The following is an 18,398-nucleotide window of genomic DNA, read 5'->3' on the forward strand; positions in this document are numbered from 1 at the left end:
ACTCCCTGGGCTCTTCTGCAGGAGCCGTTGAGAGCAAGTTGAGGTGACTTGTGATTTGAAGGGAATATATTGGATGGATGGATGGATGGATGGATGGATGGATGGATGGATGGATGGATGGATGGATGGATGTTAATTCTCTGACCTTAAACCAGATGAAGTGTTGTTCTTATGCTGTAAAACTGCATCAGGAGTGATTTATGTCAGTAAAATTCGCTAATTAACAACTTAATGAAAGCATGCTAGACAACAGCGGCTTTCAGAGCACTTTCTAACATGCAGCGTGTTAAGCAGGAGGCAGTTATGAGCGTTCTGTTGTTGCTCATTTCAAGAGTGGCTAAAATGATGGACCTGTGGGTGGTGCGTGGAATAACATCGCTGTTGAAGAGATGAGGAGCTCAAGGGTGGGGAAGGAATAAAGCCTGTGACACGAGCAGATCCCTTGGGTCTGATATTGGTCTTCCCGCTGCATCAGAGCAGTCGTGCACTGCGATATGCGTATACATGGTGCTTAGGGACATGGGTTAGTGGTTGACTCGGCAGTGCTGGGTGAATGGTTGGGCTCGATGATCTCTTCCAACCCGAACGACTCTGTGTTCTCTCCCGTTGCCCAGGTGGATGTTTTCGGCCGCCGCATGAGTACGTCCTCACCCGGCGATGGCCTCGCAGCCCGCGCTGGCATGGGCGCTGCTGCTCGGCCTGCTGGCCTGCTGCCTGCCCGCCGCCCGGCCCCGCGACTTCACCGTGAAGGACATCGTCTACCTCCACCCTTCCAGTAAGACGCCTTCGATGGGCTGCACAGTGGCCGTGGCGCGGGGTTAAGGACGAGGGCGATCATGGACCTGCTGGAAAGGGGCCAGGGGAGCCACCCAGATGATCAGAGGGATGGAACAGCTCTGCTGTGGGACAGGCTGAGAGTTGGGGTGTTCAGCCTGGAGAAAAGTACCTCTGGGGAGACCTAATTGAGGCCTTTCTGTGCTTAAACGGGGCCCGTAAGAAACATGGGGACAGATTTTTGAGCAGGGCCTGTTGTGATAGGACAAGGGGTGATGGTTTTAAAATAAAGGAGGGAGATTCAGGCTGGACATGAGGAAGAAATTGTTGTTCCTGAGGGTGGTGAGAGCCTGGAACAGGTTGGCCAGAGAGGTGGTGGCTGAACCATCCCTGGAGACATCCCAGGCCAGGCTGGACGGGGCTCTGAGCACCCTGAGCTGGTGCAGATGTCCCTGCTCATGGCAAGGGGGGCACTGGGGGACATTTGAAGGTCCCTTCAACCCAAACCACTCTATGATTCTATGTGTTAAGGCAGCAGAAACATCAGGGTTGCGCTGAGTGCTGAGCAAAAGTTACATAAATATCCCCAGTACTCATAAAACTAGTTGATGTAAAACCAAACTGCTCCTTCCCAAAGGGGTTAAAGGACAGAGAGGGTTATGGGCTGAGCATGTCAGGAGCTTTTTGGTCACTACTTTCTGTGTGCAGCTGTGGCACCAACTGCTCCCGGCTTATTTCAGTATCTCCCTGGAGCCGTGCTATGGCAGAGTTACGTATCTCCACATCTTCCATGGGCTCTCCCTTCACCAGTCTGTTCACTTCATCAGGTACAAGCTTATTTAATTCCACAAGCAAGGAGCGCTTGGGGAGCTGTACCTGCCACCTGTTCCCAGAGGAAACTCACCACCTTTCCAAATTTGCCTGAAAGATGTATATTCTTTAAAAAGCAAGATGAAATTCCAGTTTTATGCTGCAACCACAACCTGCCCGAGGTGCAGGGTGAAGAGGGGTCAATTTATTAGTGCCATTGTGTTGTCCCAGCCCAAGCTGTTCCTTGAGGGCCCCACCAGAGCTGTTCCCAGGGGACTTGCTGGGCCTTGCCCAGAGGAGCCTGGGGAGAAAAGCAGCAAACGCCTCTTGCTTCACCAATCCTACCCAAATGGGGCTGGCCCAGAGCCGATGGACAAGGAGAGGACGTGAGACATGGCCCACGAGGCTGTGGAGGTCCAGCTTACTTCACCCCATGGAGATAACCATGACCTTTTGGTGGCAACATCTTGAAAGATGTATTGAATGTGCTACAGAAGCCCTGCCAGGAGACCACTTAAGGAGTTAACGCTCTTCGTCTGCTGAGATAAATCAGGACAGGGTCTGCTGTTAAAGACTGGAGGGTTCAGCAAGTTGATTTTCTTTCCTTTGGGACCTCAGCCTGCCTGGAAACGGCAGCAGCTCGTTTCCAGAAGTATTTTAATCCATCTGATATTGTGTTATCAGCACTGATAGAGTAGCAGTATTGGATGTGAGTGCTGATACCGTGACAATAAGTATTCCCTGCTCCCATTAAGTGCCTTTGAAGCCCGCAGCGGGCACTTCTTCCAGGTAAACACGGCTGAACTGAGTCCTTATTGTACCCGTATGTGCCTTTCCCGCATTGCTATTGCTGACGAGATGTTTACAAATCAGGACCAACTTGATGAAGTTGACAGGTACACCTGTAGAAAGATCCGTCTGAAGAGAACAAATGCTGCTGTGTGCCTCTGAAAAGCACAGCAGGGCCGGATTAATTGGCTTGTTTTAACTGAGTATCATCTCTTCCTTTCAGCCACACCATATCCTCACGGATTTAAATGTTTCACCTGCGAAAAGGCGGCAGATAATTACGAATGCAACCGGTGGGCTCCCGACGTCTATTGTCCCCGAGGTAACCAGCTGTGCGCTGGCGTTTAATTGAAATCTACCTGATGACAACCGCTCGCTGTCCCCACCGTGGGGACAGCACTGAGCCCCCATTATTCCTTACGTGTACTCGGATGCTGGCGATCACTGCTCCCGCTTGTAAGCCCCCTCATCATGGAGATGTGTAAGCGATATGAGTAATCCTTTAAGCTTTTCTGTCTGTGCTGGATGAAGTTTAGGACTTTTTGTCTCCTCTAGCTCAGCTGGAAACTAAATCAGGCTGACGTTTATTTAAGGGTTGTGTTTCTCTTACTGGTGAGTACAGGTCCAGTTCTTGCTTTATTCACTTCTGTTGCACATGGCACAAGCCCACGCTTCAGGGCAGCCGAGATTGCTGCTTTTCAGCTGGCCTCGAGGTATTTTTGGTATTTTGGGCTCATAAATCATTGGTCTCTGAAGCTGGGAACAGCCTAGAAAGGGCTTTGCAATACAGGCACCAAAATATCAAACACAGGCATCGGTGAGATCCTCAGATCAACCCTTACTGCTTCTCTTTTTGAGACACAAACACTAAGACTGTGGAGGCCTTGGACGTGGGTTGGACGTGGCTTGTGTCCTCACTAGGGTGGGAACCAGTTGTGGGCAGAAGGAAGGATGTGATGGGCAGAGGAAGGATGAGATGGGCAGGAGGAAGGATGCGATGGGCAGGAGGAAGGATGCGATGGGCAGGAGGAAAGATGTGATGGGCAGAGGAAGGATGTGATGGGCAGAGGAAGGATGCGATGGGCAGGAGGAAGGATGTGATGGGCAGAGGAAGGATGCGATGGGCAGGAGGAAAGATGTGATGGGCAGAGGAAGGATGTGATGGGCAGAAGGAAGGATGCGATGGGCAGAGGAAGGATGCGATGGGCAGGAGGAAGGATGTGATGGGCAGAGGAAGGATGTGATGGGCAGGAGGATGTGATGGGCAGGAGAATGCTGATGGGCAGAGGGATGCGATGGGCAGAAGGATGTGATGGGGCTCAGTGCTCCCCTGGTGCTCTCTGTAGGCTCAGCTTTGCTGTTCAGCATCTGTCCGGGATGTCTGTGATCTGCCGTGGGACATCACAAGTGCCTGCCGAAAATATTTATTTTGGAAAAGAGAGCAGAACCTGCACTGCAGGGACGAGCCAGCTGTGTTTGCAGCTGTGTCAGAGCGCGTTATCTGTCTGAGAAGGTTTTTGATTTGAGCTCGAATCAGTACAACATCAATAGCAATAGATGAGATCAGGCTGGCTGGCATCAGGTGAGACCAGGTGAGCGCCGTGGGGGCTCCCTGCTTGGGCAGCAGACGGTGGCGTTTAAATGAGTAAGGCCAGCGTTACCTGCAGATCGCTGTGAGACTCTGGGATCTGCCTTTAGGAGCTGGAGTTACTTGACTCAAAAAGCCACGCTAATTTGGCAAGTGAAGTTAGTACTTACTGGTGGTTTAGGGGAGGGGAAAACCAGGCTTTGGTGTGTCTGTAACTCATCGGATGTGCTCAACCCAAGCAGTGCTGCTGGTTACGGTCCCCAGCGCTCCTGCCTGGCAGGTCGGAAAGCTTTTATTGAGCCAGCTGTTTTCTATGCTGCTTTAATTTTCAAATGCGATGTTTGGAAGGCGCAGAAATGCAGCCTCTGGTTTGCTCCGGGAGCAGGTTATCTGCTCAGGTCACTCCCTCATCTCTGGCGGGCGGAGGGCGCAGTGGCGGCGCTGCCTTCCCCGCAGTGATCCCAAGGCTGCTTGGTTTGCTCGGGTTAAGCGGTGCGAGAATACAAGGAGACTCCATCCTCCTATTTGCTATTGTTTTTTTAGAGATGATGCCATTAAAAGCAAAACAAAATATTTTCATCAACTATAATGTAGGACTTAAAGGAAACCACGTTTTGTGTATAATGAAATTCATTATAAGGGAGAGAAAAAATGCCAAAGAAAAGGCGATGGTGTCACTTGTCACACCGGGGTCAGTGTAAATCAATAGCCCTGAAAGTCCCCCAAATAATCCCGCAGAGCAACCACCTCATTTTCAAAGCCTTTTGTAATGGAAAGTGTCACTGAATGTTACACTATGGTCAGCTGGGCTCTCAAGTGCCTTAAAAGACACTCTCGAGCTGCAAAATTTAGGAAATCTATTCTATTTTGTTATTAATACAATAGAATGGAGACCCATCCTGACCCCGTGGCCGCGCAATGTCCTGCGTGCTTGGGCACCACCGTCCTTTAGCATCACCTTTCATGCTGCAATGGCTTATTTGAATCTTATTTGAATATTAATTCACATGACTGAATTTTATTGCTTATTGTGGCAATCTCGCCCGGCTGTCGCCGAACGCTGAAAACATGGCAAGTACACAGGGCTGAGCAGGAATGTCCACTTTAAATTAATTATGCTCCTCTTTCCCCCCCGTGGAAGCAACAATTTGATTAATAATAAGGTTGATTAATAAGAAGCGAGGTATAATTTAGAGAGGAAATATATAGTGGTGTGTTTCCTGTGTTGAAAGTGCAGCGTGTTCATCTCGCAGCGCTCGGAAGGGGAGCAGCACCTTCGACTGAACCATGAGATAAAGCCAAATTCCTTTAGGCCTGGGGACAACCAGAGCGTTTGTCAGCCCTTCTGCTCGGATTTGCTGTGTGTTTTACACGGGAACAAGGAGTAGCTTAAGAAAGAGGAGGAGGACGGTGTCACTTGGGGATGGGGGAGCCCTGAGCGTGCAGGGGATGCGATGGGAACCCTGGGGACACAGTCCAGTTCATGGTGCTTTTCCCATTTTATGGTGCTTTTCCCAAAGACTGGGAAACTGAGAAATACATCCATCCTCCTCACTGTTCTGCTGCGTGTTTTGGCATCGTTGTATAGATTTTTTGGGGCATTTAATGGTTGTCCATGAAGCAAGTTAAAAAACCGAAACCTATGCAAACAAAGCTCAGCTTGAGGCACAAACAGGTACTGCAAGTTTTCCTTTTTAAAGCCCATTCTTGTGAAGCTGCTGGTGCACAGCATTTTGTGTTTGTTTATATGAAACTCTCTCTGTAACTTTATTATCCAACGTATGTGTGTTTATTTATCTGTGAGTATTGGGAACAAATCTGCACGTTCTGGGGTGCTTTGAAACCTCAGCTCCGTGCCAGAGCTTGGGCTGTGGGTGCCTGTATTTACTGACATTTATGTATTGCAAGAAATACATCAAAATAATCATTTTTTTTTAAATCCCAAGATTAACAAAATTAAGCTATCTTTTTTATTACTTCCTATTAGTAGATTATGACAAAATTTGCCAGGTAAAGACATTTTTTCTGTCTTTCTAGGTACCAGATACTGCTTCAGCCAACACATGATGAAAGTCACTGGGGAGAGCGTGTCGGTCACCAAGCGCTGTGTGCCCTTAGAGGACTGTCTGGCTACGGGATGCACCTATGTAAAGCACGAAGAATACAAGGTATAGCACAAAAATTGCCTTTTTTTAATATGAAAACTTGGCAGAATCCTTCTGGCCTTTGCCCATTAGTCTGACTGGTTCAGTGGGTAAATCAGCATCGTCAAAGATGAAGTTTCTCTTCTTAAGGAGCTCCAGCTCGTTTCCATTTGCTACAGAAACAAAGGAATAACCTCTCCCAGATTAAAAGAATAATCTCTTTAAATAGCATTTAAATAAATGGCAGTAGCTCAGGGGTTTGAGGAGCTTGGCCTGCAGAGCTGCCCCGTGTTTGCTCCATGTCCTCTCTGCTCTGCCACGGACGCTCATGGTTTTCCTACTGAAACGATTACCTGCAACATAACCCTATTTGAATAAGTAAGTATTTATTTATTTGAGTTCTGGTTTGTGAGCTCTATGTGAACCAACCACCACTGGTTTTCAGCAGTTTGCTTATTTGGGGTAGAAAATAAGAGCTTCAAAATGGATGTGTCGTCCTTGTATCTGCCAAAGTGTTGTTCCTGTGCAGGTGAAATCATTCTCCAAGTACATCAATAAATAAAAAGGGAGGGTTGAGGGGGGGAAATAATCAGCCTGGTCACTGTGCTCCTTTGCAAGTGTCTCATTATTTTCTGTGTGTCTTTCTGCATTGATGTTGGTTCTTTCAAATAAGAAGTTATAACTTGTTTCTTTGTGCCCAGGTCTGCACGTCGTGCTGCGAAGGAACCATCTGCAACTTGCCCCTGCCCAGGAACGCCACAGACGCCGTGTTCACCACCCTGTCCCCGCTCAACAAGACGCGGCGGCTCTCGCAGCCCGGCCTACTGACCACGGCGTGTCTGTGGCTGGGGCTGCTGTCCCAGCGCTGGTGACACCGGCACACGTGGTGGGGACGGAGCGCTGAGCTGCTGAGAACATCTGCGTGGACCTTCAGCCTCTCCATGCTGAGCTGGCTTTGAAAGGCTGGTTTTCCTCCTTGTTTTTGTTACCGATGGAGTGGTGAGCCCGGGATGTAGATGTACTTGAAGGGGGTAAGACCATCACGTTTCGCTACTGTTTTCTGAAGAAACTCATGCCAAATGTTCCCAGAATCCGTGGCTGAGACTGATACAGACACTTTTCTTGATGTCCATCTTTTCCTCATGAAGAAATGATATTTTAAAGTACCGTATCCCTGCCAGCTGCTATTATTATCATCACTTACACATTTGAAACTTTTCTTGTTATGCAACCATAGAACTGGTTTGGGTTGGATGGACCTTCAAAGTTCATCCAGCCATGAGCAGGGACGTCTTCAACTGACCACGTTGTCATTGTCGCAGCACTAACTCTGGTGTCTCGTTAACCTGTTTTTAGAATGCAGAGTAAATAAGATGTCTCGGGGAGGGCAAGAGCTTGCGGCGAGGCAGCAGAAGCTGGAAGGGATGAGCACAAGGGAGCAGGAGCAGTTTGGACCAGGTGGGCGCCTCGTACAGGTGCTTCCTCCAAAGGTGCCCACCAGGATGGGCAAAAAATCACCTCGGGTTATAAATCAAACCAGAAACGCTCTAAAAACTCCGCTCCTGAAGCATGATTAGAAAAGAAAGTGTGTGTGTGGGGTCCTGACGCTCTCCTGGGAGGAGGGAGGTGTGTGAAGGTTGAGATGCTGGTGCCGGTTGAGCCAAGAGCTTCTTTGTTTTGGGGCTTTACATGTTTTCACATTTTGGGCACCCATTCCAGCCTGAGAAAAACCCCTGATCCTCAATAGCTTCTTATATTGTATTTAATGCCCTGTGCCTGTGGTGTATGGACTGCTCCAAGCTACAGCTGTTTCAGTGACCTGTGGTTTTTGTTTCACTCGGAAATCACATATGCAATATTTATTTTTATATAATGAGTCGGATCCAAAGTGTTTAGAAGATTCTTAATACTGATATTGCCAGGCAAAATGGTTGTTTTGCAAGTGGGTAAGCCTGTAATATATAAATTATCAGATATATATATATATATAAACTGTTTTGCATCATTATTGAGAAAGAATCAACTTTGTTTAGCAAGGTCTGTAATAAAAGCAGGGTGGCTATGGACTTGAAGTTAAACCAAACTTACTTAAACAAAAAAACCACCCCAAACAACAAATTAACGTTATAAATTGTTCCTTTACAAGCTGATTTTCCGCTCATCATGCTCCAAGGTAACCTGCGCTGTATCGAGCTACAATATGCTTGTTTTGGTGAGTTACAGGGGGAAAGGCGAATGAAGGAAGCCAATGCTGGAATGTAAATGCTTTGAAAGGGCTCCGGGAAGGTCCCAGCAGCATCAGACACCGGTTATAGGTGGAAAACTGCAGATGTGAGTGTGCAGAGGTGCTGCCTGGAGTTTCGTGGCCTTTGGAGTGAGCTCTGCTCGTGCTCCGGGGAGTTTTATCGCTGTTGAAGGAGAACCTGCATTCAGGTGCCTTCCCTGGCGAAGGAACCTCCGCCTGCTTTGCTGAGGGATGTTTTCTCATTATGAAAATGGAACCTCAAACCCTGTGTCTTTCCTCTTTTTATCTAAAACTAACACTTTTGAGGAAAGGCTGATGAATCTTGCATTGTGACATCATTCGGTTCTCCTGCGACCTGCTCACAGAGCACTAGTATTAAGAGGGTAGTTGCAATCTCTTATTTTATGCAAGTTAAACCTAGCTCTAGCAGACCCTAAAAAAACAAGCCCAACCCTGCAGCCTTTCTAAAGCCCGTTCCCTCCTGTGCAAGCTCACTCGAGCGTGCAAGGTACTTATGGGTTGGGGAGAATGAGGTGGAGGGGGATGTGACTCCTCCAACAGCAATTTAAGTATTTATTAATTATGCAAAATGGAAGAGTTTAAGTCTGGAAGGACCTCACCTGGGCGTTCAGCTGCTCTCCCGGGGCAGGGGTTGAACGCTGGCCAAGATGTGTGTTTAGAGAAGATGTGTTGGAAAGCCAGCGGGATGCAGAACCGAGATTACTTAGGAAGGTCTTGCTAATCTCTTCAGCCAAGGTGGGCTCAAGCCTTGGGCCATCTTGCATGTGGCCAGCAGTAGAACCTCAAGGGGACCTCCTCACCATCTCAGGGCTCACAGGCTGGTGGTGGCAGCTCAGCTGGAGGTTCTAAGGATTTCTGGTTTAATTCTGGGACTTGCTATCCACATGCATTTAGGAGTCAAGCAATAAGAAAACTGACCACCAACTGTTACCTCCTGGTTGCCTCGGTCACCAGTTACAGTCAAGTTTGCACCAACACCTTCTGGTGTCTCTGTATGTCGTCTCCCTCTATTTCCCATATATTTTGCAGTTCCATTGCTCTGACCACAGCGACGCTACCGCTGGAGAAGGTCCCAGTTCTTGTGCTCTCTCACCAGCGTGTCCCAGTTGTTCTCTCCAAAAAGGACCTGAGCACCATCCAGCTGAGCTGCTGCCTCCAGCTGTGGTACAAGGATGATGGACATTGGGCTTAAAAGAGCAAATAAAGGTGACTGCGAGCACATAGGGGGGGTTTAAAGCACATAAATGCTGAGCTGCACCGTATTTATTTTTTTAGGCTCTATATATGTGATATTGCTTTAAAACATCTAATTTTTTAACACCTGTAAATGCTGTACATTTGTATAAATAAATGTTTTAAATATTCACACGATGCGTGAGGTGTGTGATAACAACGTCCCCTGTGCTGGGCCACCATCTGCTCCCCAGGCCCCTTCTCCTTCCCCTGGGGTCCTACCAGCAAAAAAACTCTTTAAAAATATAAATATCTGTATTTAAGACCATTTTGGTTTAACTCCCACTGAATCTTTCCCATAGTTTCTTCCTCTTGAGCTCCCATGGTTATTTGTTGCTTTTTTATATATATATATTGGCCATTTAAGTGAATATTAAATAAAAAATAAATAAGTCTGAAGAGATTCTTTAGTTACTGAGCCCTGGATCTTCCTGTCCCTCTCTTGCTCCGGGAAAGCTTTCCCTGCTCCATAATTGTGCTGCAGCGCTAATTTAATCCCAGCACGTTCTGGAGGTTTTAATGCAGTGATTTCTATTATCATTTCCACTCCCACAACCAACACTTAGTTGGACGTAAACAACTTCACGTGCCTGATGAAAGGTTTTGGCCTAAGTTATTGATGGGCACCGTGAAGAAGGTATAACCCAAAGTTAAAGCGATACAATTCTCCAGCTGTATTATGGGATATTCTGACAACTATCTGCCTATGTGTACAGAAGGGGATTGGCTGGGTTTTGCTGATAAAGGCTGTTCCAGCGGGGCAGAGGCTGAGCTGAGCTCTCCTGGATGCAGGTGAAGAGACAGAAAAGGCCAAAAAATAATAAATCAACATTCGCAAAGGTATATTTAAGGAAAACAGTAGTGACTGGGCCAATTCCCACAGCTCTAAATTGAATAAACGCATTTTACAGTAGCACAGTTAACTACAGCACTTACAGCACCCAACTTTCCACTTAGTATTAAAATAAGTATCTCTCTGGAGGTTCAGCATTTGGTGCAGCTTTTGGTTAAAAATGTGCCTTAAAAGAGTTTGTTATCCCATTTCAAGAGGTGCCTTTGGGAGCAGCGCTCCCTGCGCAGGGCCGGGATCACCCCCACGGTTGCAGCACTCGTGCTCATGGCTGCAATCCCTGATTCCTGCCCTGCAGCGCAGCGAGCAGAAGGCAGATGTCTGTTAGTTACAAACACTTCACTTCCATTTGCTGCAAAGCAGTTGAATTCATTGTCAGTAAAGACAACGCAAGTTGATTGTGTTGCTCTTTTCCTCCCCTTAAACAACCAGTTCGTGCAAAACCCGCCTGGTACCTCTGCCCTGCAGCACCCAAAGCCATGCTCAACCTCCTGCTTGCTGGAGCCATAAGCACTGATTTTATTATCATTATTATCATTATTATTATTATTACATTTTGGTTTTGAGATGCAGGAGCTGCTTCTCCACTGCCCACCAAAATCCAGCATAATCCCCCCCCAAAACCCCATTTTGGACTGGCAAGGCAAAGCTTTTGAAAGCATTTTAACCCCCTTAAAGAGGCTCAAGCAACCAGCACCAGTTACACCCCAAGGGTCTCGCTAAGGGCTGGAGGTTTTCATACATTCCCAGTCGAGGAATACATGACTCGCTCCTTCCACCAACAAGTTGATTCTGGTGGTAAATGGTGTCACCAGACCTACGTGTGGTTAGTGGAAAGGAAAGGGTGAAAACGTACTTAAAATATGGATATTATGGAATTAATGGCAAGCAGAAGTTAATGCTTATGATCTGGAGGTGCAAACCTTAGAAATGACAATGCACAAAGAAGCATCAATTCAGAATTAAACAAACAAGATGGGAACTAACCCTTGGAATCAAAGTTCTTGCACATCCCACAACACGACACTTCTGCTGCATGTCAAAACAGGCTTCCAATTTTTGTCCCCTATTACTAATACACACTTTACAGTGCCAAACTCATTAGATCATTATTTGATCAATTCTTGTACCAACTTCCCTTGACATTAATCCCAAAGTCCACTGAGACTCAAACAGCCACCCAACTCCCAGGTTGATCTAATAACATCATTCCTTTAGCACTGATATTTTACATTTGAAAGCATTTCAAATATATCTAGTTCAACTAACTTATATGTATTTATGGGGCTTAAGCTTCCCTATTTCTTTTTTAAGGTTTTTGTCAGGTTTTAGACACGTAACCTTTACACATTTCATCACACAGAGCTCAACCCTACAAGTCTTAGGCTAAAACCAGCAGGCTGGACGTCCTCAACGTGACAGATTCTACACACAATAAATACAAACAAACGGAAAAACAGAGCGAGTGATACCAAGCTGCCAAAAATAAAACTCTGCCAGAGGTTTTCATTCTGAAACACAACCTGAGCAAGCCGGCTTTACTGACATCTACAAACATTTCACTACTCAATGCTGTAAAATTTAAACGGGTTTTAGTTATGCTACGGATGTTCCTATCCAGCTGTGCTGAATACAGGCCAAACCCCAACTTGTCAGTCCACGTGTGTTAGAAAAGACAAACCCAAACCTCCTACTCAATTTGGGAGGGTGGCACAGGGCTGCCAGCCAAGTCCCATCCCCTGCCCGCTGCTGCAAGGACAATAGTTTAAGTAATTATTTTAAGGGGGTAATTTGTTCAGGTTTTTCCTGTAAAAATGTAAGTAATCCTCGTGCTGTGAGGGTCTGTGCCATGCAGCCTGTACCGCCATTTATTAGTAAATAAAAGAGCTGCACCTAAAGCCCGTGGCAGGTGTCACAGGGCACAGAAAGATGCAAAGTTGGTTGTTCTGGCCACAGAGCTGCCCACCTGGGGTGGATATTTCCTGCTGTTCACACTCATGTCTCAGCAAGCTAAGCACAAAGTAGGATATAATATATATACATGGCTTTTCACTAGCAAAAATAATGGGTTATCGCCCAAAAGCATTCCACCAACCAAACTTTTGAGTTTTCTCCAAGAGAAATATATCCTGATGAGTTAATTTCCCAGCCGTCACTTAGTCACTCTGGGATATCACTGCGTCTCTTCTAGGCACAAAACCATCCCCAAAGTCCAGCCCTCAGAATCCATTCTCTTTTCTTAAGGCTCTTCCAACCTGCCAGACACCGGTTTTAGCGGTAAAGATTATTTTCTCAGTGAAGCATAACACCCAGCTGCATGAAATTTCAGTCTCATAATCCTGTTAGGTTTCCCTGTCAGACTCTGCACCGACGAGACCTTTGTGTTTGTGCAGCTCCTGAAATAGCAGCCTGAGCCTCGCTGAGTAAAATGAACGCAAGAATCCCCATTGCCAAGGTGAAGAGCTGCTATTTTAAAGGCACTGCAGAAAATAAAAGCCACAGTCAGTTTGCAACTATTATTTAGTGCCATTTTTAATGTGGATTTGCAGGTTTGGTGCTGGGCTCAGAGCTCCACCAGCCTTTGGCTTCACTCCAGACAAGACCACGGTTCCTTCGCTTGTCAAGAGAAAAACCCAGCTAGTTCTTATCCGCACTGTGGGTGTTAGTGTGTAACAGAAAACCTCATTCATCACACTAGAAATCTGGAAATAATAGATGCTTTTTTTCAGTTACGTTTTCATGGAGATACAAGTTTTCTGAACCTTTTGGACCCAACAGCCTCCCAAGGCCCCTTCCAACAGCAAATACTCAGCGAGACTTCAGCATCAGACCCATCTGAATGATAACAAAAGGCTGGCAGAGAGAGGAAATATCTTATAGTTACCTCTGTGGCATACCAGCAAACCTGATCTATTAGCTTTAGTTGTGAAAATCCTCCTTTATAAAAGATTCCTACGTTCAAAGGCAGATTTTCAGTCTCTGGCACTGTGCGCACACACAAAACCACAACTGGTGTAGGAGTCAGGCAGGCACGCTACTATCCATCTGTCTGTAAGCACCTCATACATTTATACTGATATATAGCATATGACATGCATCTATCTATATATCTCTTCAAAAAAACAAGGGCCGTACATGTGTATGAAGAAAAAGGGCTTCATCACAGACTATTGCTGAACATGGACAGTCCATGGCCCATAAAGCCCAGAATCCCTGCACTTAAGTGCCTAATAAATACTTTTCCAAATAGGACAGCTAACTATATAGGTAGTGATTACAGAGGTTTTATATAAAGTAAAAAGAAAAGTGGCAAAAGCAACAGGAGGTGGGTGGCTCTCACATCTTCAATGAGATTAACCGGAAGAGCAGTGGCCTTGGGGGGCTGCAAAGCTCAAACCACATGGTTCCCGTTTCTGTGGAAATTTTGGGTCACAAAGCAGGACAAGTCCCCTCGGGATGCTGGAGCAGTCTCGCCTGCACACGCAGGACTCGGCTCAGCTGTTTTAGGAGCCCCATGGTCACGTTTTGTGTTGATGGTGGGGATTAGAGGAGCAGCAGGAGAAGGGGCAGGAACGGGGAGGGGGGGGGGGGTCCCCCATCACCCAAATTGCAGCACAACCAGGAGGAAATGCCCAAGCTGAAAGTCACGTGTTGCTCTGAACAACTTTCATAATAACAGGATGGAGTTAAATACCTGCGTTTCCTTTGATTCCTACTCTGATTCCTGCCTGTAAGAATTACTAATGTTATTGTCTATGCTTTTGTCTCTAAATCCCAAACTTTTCTGATCTCTCTCTCCCAGACTCCAAAGTACCAAGTCAGCAACAATCCTGCCCTCTCCCCTCACACGCTCATTTCCTTTTCCAGGCCTCCAAACAAATCTGCCTCACTCCTGCACCTCGGGGTCTTCTCATTATTTATCACCAACTTCGATTTTTCAATATCCTTGAAACTTCAGGCACTTCAGGATTTAAAACACATTTATCACACGACACTCCCCCTTAGAAGGAACAAAGACCACTGAACAAAACACAAACAGAAATATATCTAAGTCCTGCCAGCACACCAAGCAGTCCTGAAAATAATAACCATGTTTATCTTGAGCTCATCAGCTCCACTCCAGCTTTTAAGTTCTACTCTAATTAATTAATTACTTAGATCAAGATTTTTCAACTTGAGGTTTTCCTGAGCAAAGACACCGCTACAGTTTATGAGCTGCAGCTCTGGGGAGAGCAGGAACCATGCGGTCTCTGCAGCAAAGTCAGCCCTCAGGAAACCCCAATTACTGCAAAATCACCAAGTATTTTAGAAAAACTTGACTTTATTGAGTATCTTGAGGCTCTTTCTCCCATCGCCACATCAGCTTCTCAGCAAAGGGCACATCAGATGTCTAATCTCCTTCCTATAAGTGCAGGACACTTACAGGGTCTTCACTGCCTCATGACCCAAGTACTCATACAGCAATTTACATTATTTTCACAGCATTCAGAACCAGAAGTCTGAGAGCATCTCACAGACACAACTTACCCACATCAAGGTGGAAATTCTCCAAAAAAGGCAGGATTAGTTCCACAGCTCAGCACAAAAGACCCCACTGCAAGACTGTTGCAGGAGGATGAGCAGAGCAGACCAAGGCTGGGGGAACCAGCTGCAGATCATTGAGCCCCAATTACCCACCTGCTGAAAACCCGCCTCCCCGTAACCAGCCCTTTCTATTTAACTAAAAAATAGAGCTTTTTTGCTGTGCTGCTGCTAGAATTTGCTATTTTAAGAGTGTCTGTGTTGAAGTGTAACATTTAGAATGTGATCACGAGCAAGTGATTCAGTCTCAGTCACCTGTTTTAAGGCACGTGTTGGTTTACACACCTTAAGCTTAAACGTTGCGTATTAACAAGGCACAGAAAACCCTTACAGGGCAAAACCAGACTTCACATCTCTAAAATAAACCTAAGTGGTAAATATCATCAAGCCCTGGCAAAGATCTGCTCCTGACAAAGGCGGCTGTCAGATGCCATTACTCCCCTGGAAACAAAGAGAATTATGACAGAGCAAAAAGCCAACACATAAGTTATTCTTGCAGCTGATAGAAGCCGTTATTGTTGTCACCAGGCAGCTGCTGCGAGCCACGGGTGCGCGTGTGCATGTGGGCATGTAGCTCCTGGAGAACTTCCAGATTTAGGGAGACGTTTCCCTTTGCAAGTGCCAGCCTGCACGACAAATTAAGGGCACAAAAGGGTCCAAGTGACCTGCTTGGAGCAGCAAGGAGAAAGCACAAACACATGGCAATATTTAACCCTCCCTGATGCATTAAAGTACAATGAGCTGTACCTTTATTTGGTGGAAATTAGAGCAGGTCTGCTGGCTTCAATGAATTAATTTAAAGCAGCTGGCCAACTGCCCTTAAAAGCTTAAAGAAGAAAAAAGGCCAGGTTGTATCAGTGGCAGGAATTAGCGCTCAGGTGCAGCTGAGTTCTTGATGGTTGATGGAAGCTCTTTGGACAATAATAGCAGGGTCAAAATTCAGTACTTCACCACCCTAAAGTCATGAAGTTATGCTCGAAAAGGAAAGGTAATAACTTAAAGCGCAGGAATTTTACTCTGTGTTAATATCTTATTAATAATTAATGTCGTCTGCTGGGAATTCTGACCAACCTCAGTGCTTGTTCCTGACACAGTAATTGCATAAGTAACACTTTCTTGACCATCCATCACGTTCCCTGTCACAGCATGCCTAGCGACAAGCAAGTACCTTCCAAAGCGACGCTTTTGCAAGCTAAAAAACAATTTAAAAATGCATCCAATTAGAACGACGACACAGAATGAAGCATTGATACTAAAAAGCAAACCAATATTACCACCTCGTGAGTATTAATATATACTAGTGAGGGTTTTTCCCCACAACAGCACACGCAAGCCAGTCCCAGAGCAGCAGCTCTAATACGTTCTGCCTTCTCTTCATTAGGAAATAATTCACTGCTACATTATTTTGCATCACAGTCCTAGTGTTAGCCTGATTTAATGACTAATCAAAGCTCAGTGTGTACAGGATACTTGTTTAAACTTTGTGTTATCTCTACAGATTTCCTAGTGGGTTGTAATAAACCAGTGTAAAATTCTGCTGTTTAAAAGGGAAGCGCAAACCAGAGCATCTTCCCAACCACAACTTCCATGTGCATAAGGACAGCTCAAGTACCAAATTAAGTATTGATGAATATGTGGGTTATTCAGAGGTAACATCAGAAACTGTGTATGGATTTTGGCTTTGTGTAAAAAAAGTCGAAAATCAAATACAGAAATGTTCAAAAATTTTGTGTGAAATCATCCTGTTTTGCTAGAATGAACAGGTAAAAATATCCATACATGGGATGTTTCATTTTGGATTGAGGTATTTCAGCCCTCACCGATTAATTCACATGGATACAGTTGATTCTCCTTCCACATCCTTGCTGCGATGCCAACTGGGCATCGCTGTCATTCAGTCGCTATGAAAGGTAAGAATTCTTATTAGTGTGCACTAAACATTGACTCAATAGCAAGGGAAGGAATTAATTTAATATACACGGTCACATGGGCAACTTTTAAGAGGCAACACTGTGGTTTCATAAGTTATCTAAAGTAGATTATTTCAGAAATATATATGCTGTGTATCTCATAACATAACAGTAACCTCCTTATCTGAAGCCTTGGATCACACAAATCACTCTGAGTATAAAAACTGTATTGCTACTTTATACTTATTTCAAATTATTTGAGCAACAGCATCAACAGATGTTCCATACACCAAGTCATTCTAAAGTTATGTGCTTTTTCACCGTATATGCAATTTCTGCCATGTGTTTAGCCTGATCAGGCAGAAGCTTTTGGAGTAAGACGAGCTCACAGACAAAGTTTTATGCACGTTACCGTGACAAAACAGTTTATGTCCTGCAGCCTCACCTTTCTGGATCAGCCACCTGGAGCTGTCTAAAGTCACAACCCTGCTTTCCTGTGGGTTTATGAACCGGAGCATCTCTTGTTGAATGACACCACAATTAGCAAGGAAGGGGAACAAGCCCACAGCCAAGACGGCAGTTGAAGCAAAGGGGCTCTCTCCCCCAAGAGATCCCTGAGACCCTCTGGATTATCCGTTTTTTCCCAAGCAGGTGGCTGCTAGTGGAAGGAGAACAGAGTTCTTCACTGTTTATGCTCTTATAAACAAGAGCTGCTCGATTATCTGGCTTATTTCTCCTCTTCTCTATAAGTATACACACAATGAGCATTGGTTTAAATGACAACTTTGAGGATGTTGAGTAAAAATAAGCAACTCTGAATAAAAAGAGGCTTTAAAAGGACTGGGCATGAGGCAAGTCATACAATTACTTTGCTATTACATTTCAGCTCTACATCACTAACAGTATTTGTACTCGCTCCCTCCACATGACAGACTGCACAGTGTTAATGAATCAGAAAAAGACCACTGTATTTGCTCTGCCACAAGTTAAGCACAGCTGAATATAAAGCCCAGTTCTAAAACCTGCACTGTTACACGAGGATGTGTCATGAATAAATCCATAAATCCACTGAACTGAACCAAAGTGCTTGAGTAGAGGACTGGGAATGGACTTCTGCATACACAATCCTCACTCTGTTAAAACACTGTCCTGTCCTACCCACCAGTCAGCTGGTGCTATTTAGGCAACTGCACAACTCTTAGAACCAGCTCTTACTCCAGCACAGCCTAAACATGAACATTCGAGGCACTGAAAACCAGAACTTTTTTGGTACTTGCTACTTTGACATTTCCAAACACAAGTGATCACTGAATCTCAACTCCAGGAGGCTTTGGGTGGAAAGAGAATTGCCAGGAATTACGTGAAAAGACATTTAGCTTCAGTTCCTCATACCTTAGGGTGTGTAAATGACAGACATTTCACCTCTAACATTTCTTTGGCTTTTTGACTGCTA

General features: G+C 45.5%; 1 protein-coding gene across 1 annotated transcript; it reads left to right on the forward strand.

The window, feature by feature from the left end:
• Positions 1-657: 657 nt before the first annotated feature.
• Positions 658-6,977, forward strand: LYPD6 (LY6/PLAUR domain containing 6; the record flags this gene model as incomplete). The annotated part of the gene is made up of 4 exons (XM_080346943.1): positions 658-775; positions 2,597-2,695; positions 5,999-6,129; positions 6,807-6,977. The coding sequence occupies 4 exons, from the start codon at positions 658-660 to the stop codon at positions 6,975-6,977; spliced, it is 519 nt and encodes a 172-aa protein (XP_080203069.1).
• Positions 6,978-18,398: the final 11,421 nt, after the last annotated feature.

Source organism: Nesoenas mayeri (assembly GCF_963082525.1).
Source record: "Nesoenas mayeri genome assembly, chromosome: 6".
Classification (NCBI taxonomy): Eukaryota; Metazoa; Chordata; class Aves; order Columbiformes; family Columbidae; genus Nesoenas; species Nesoenas mayeri.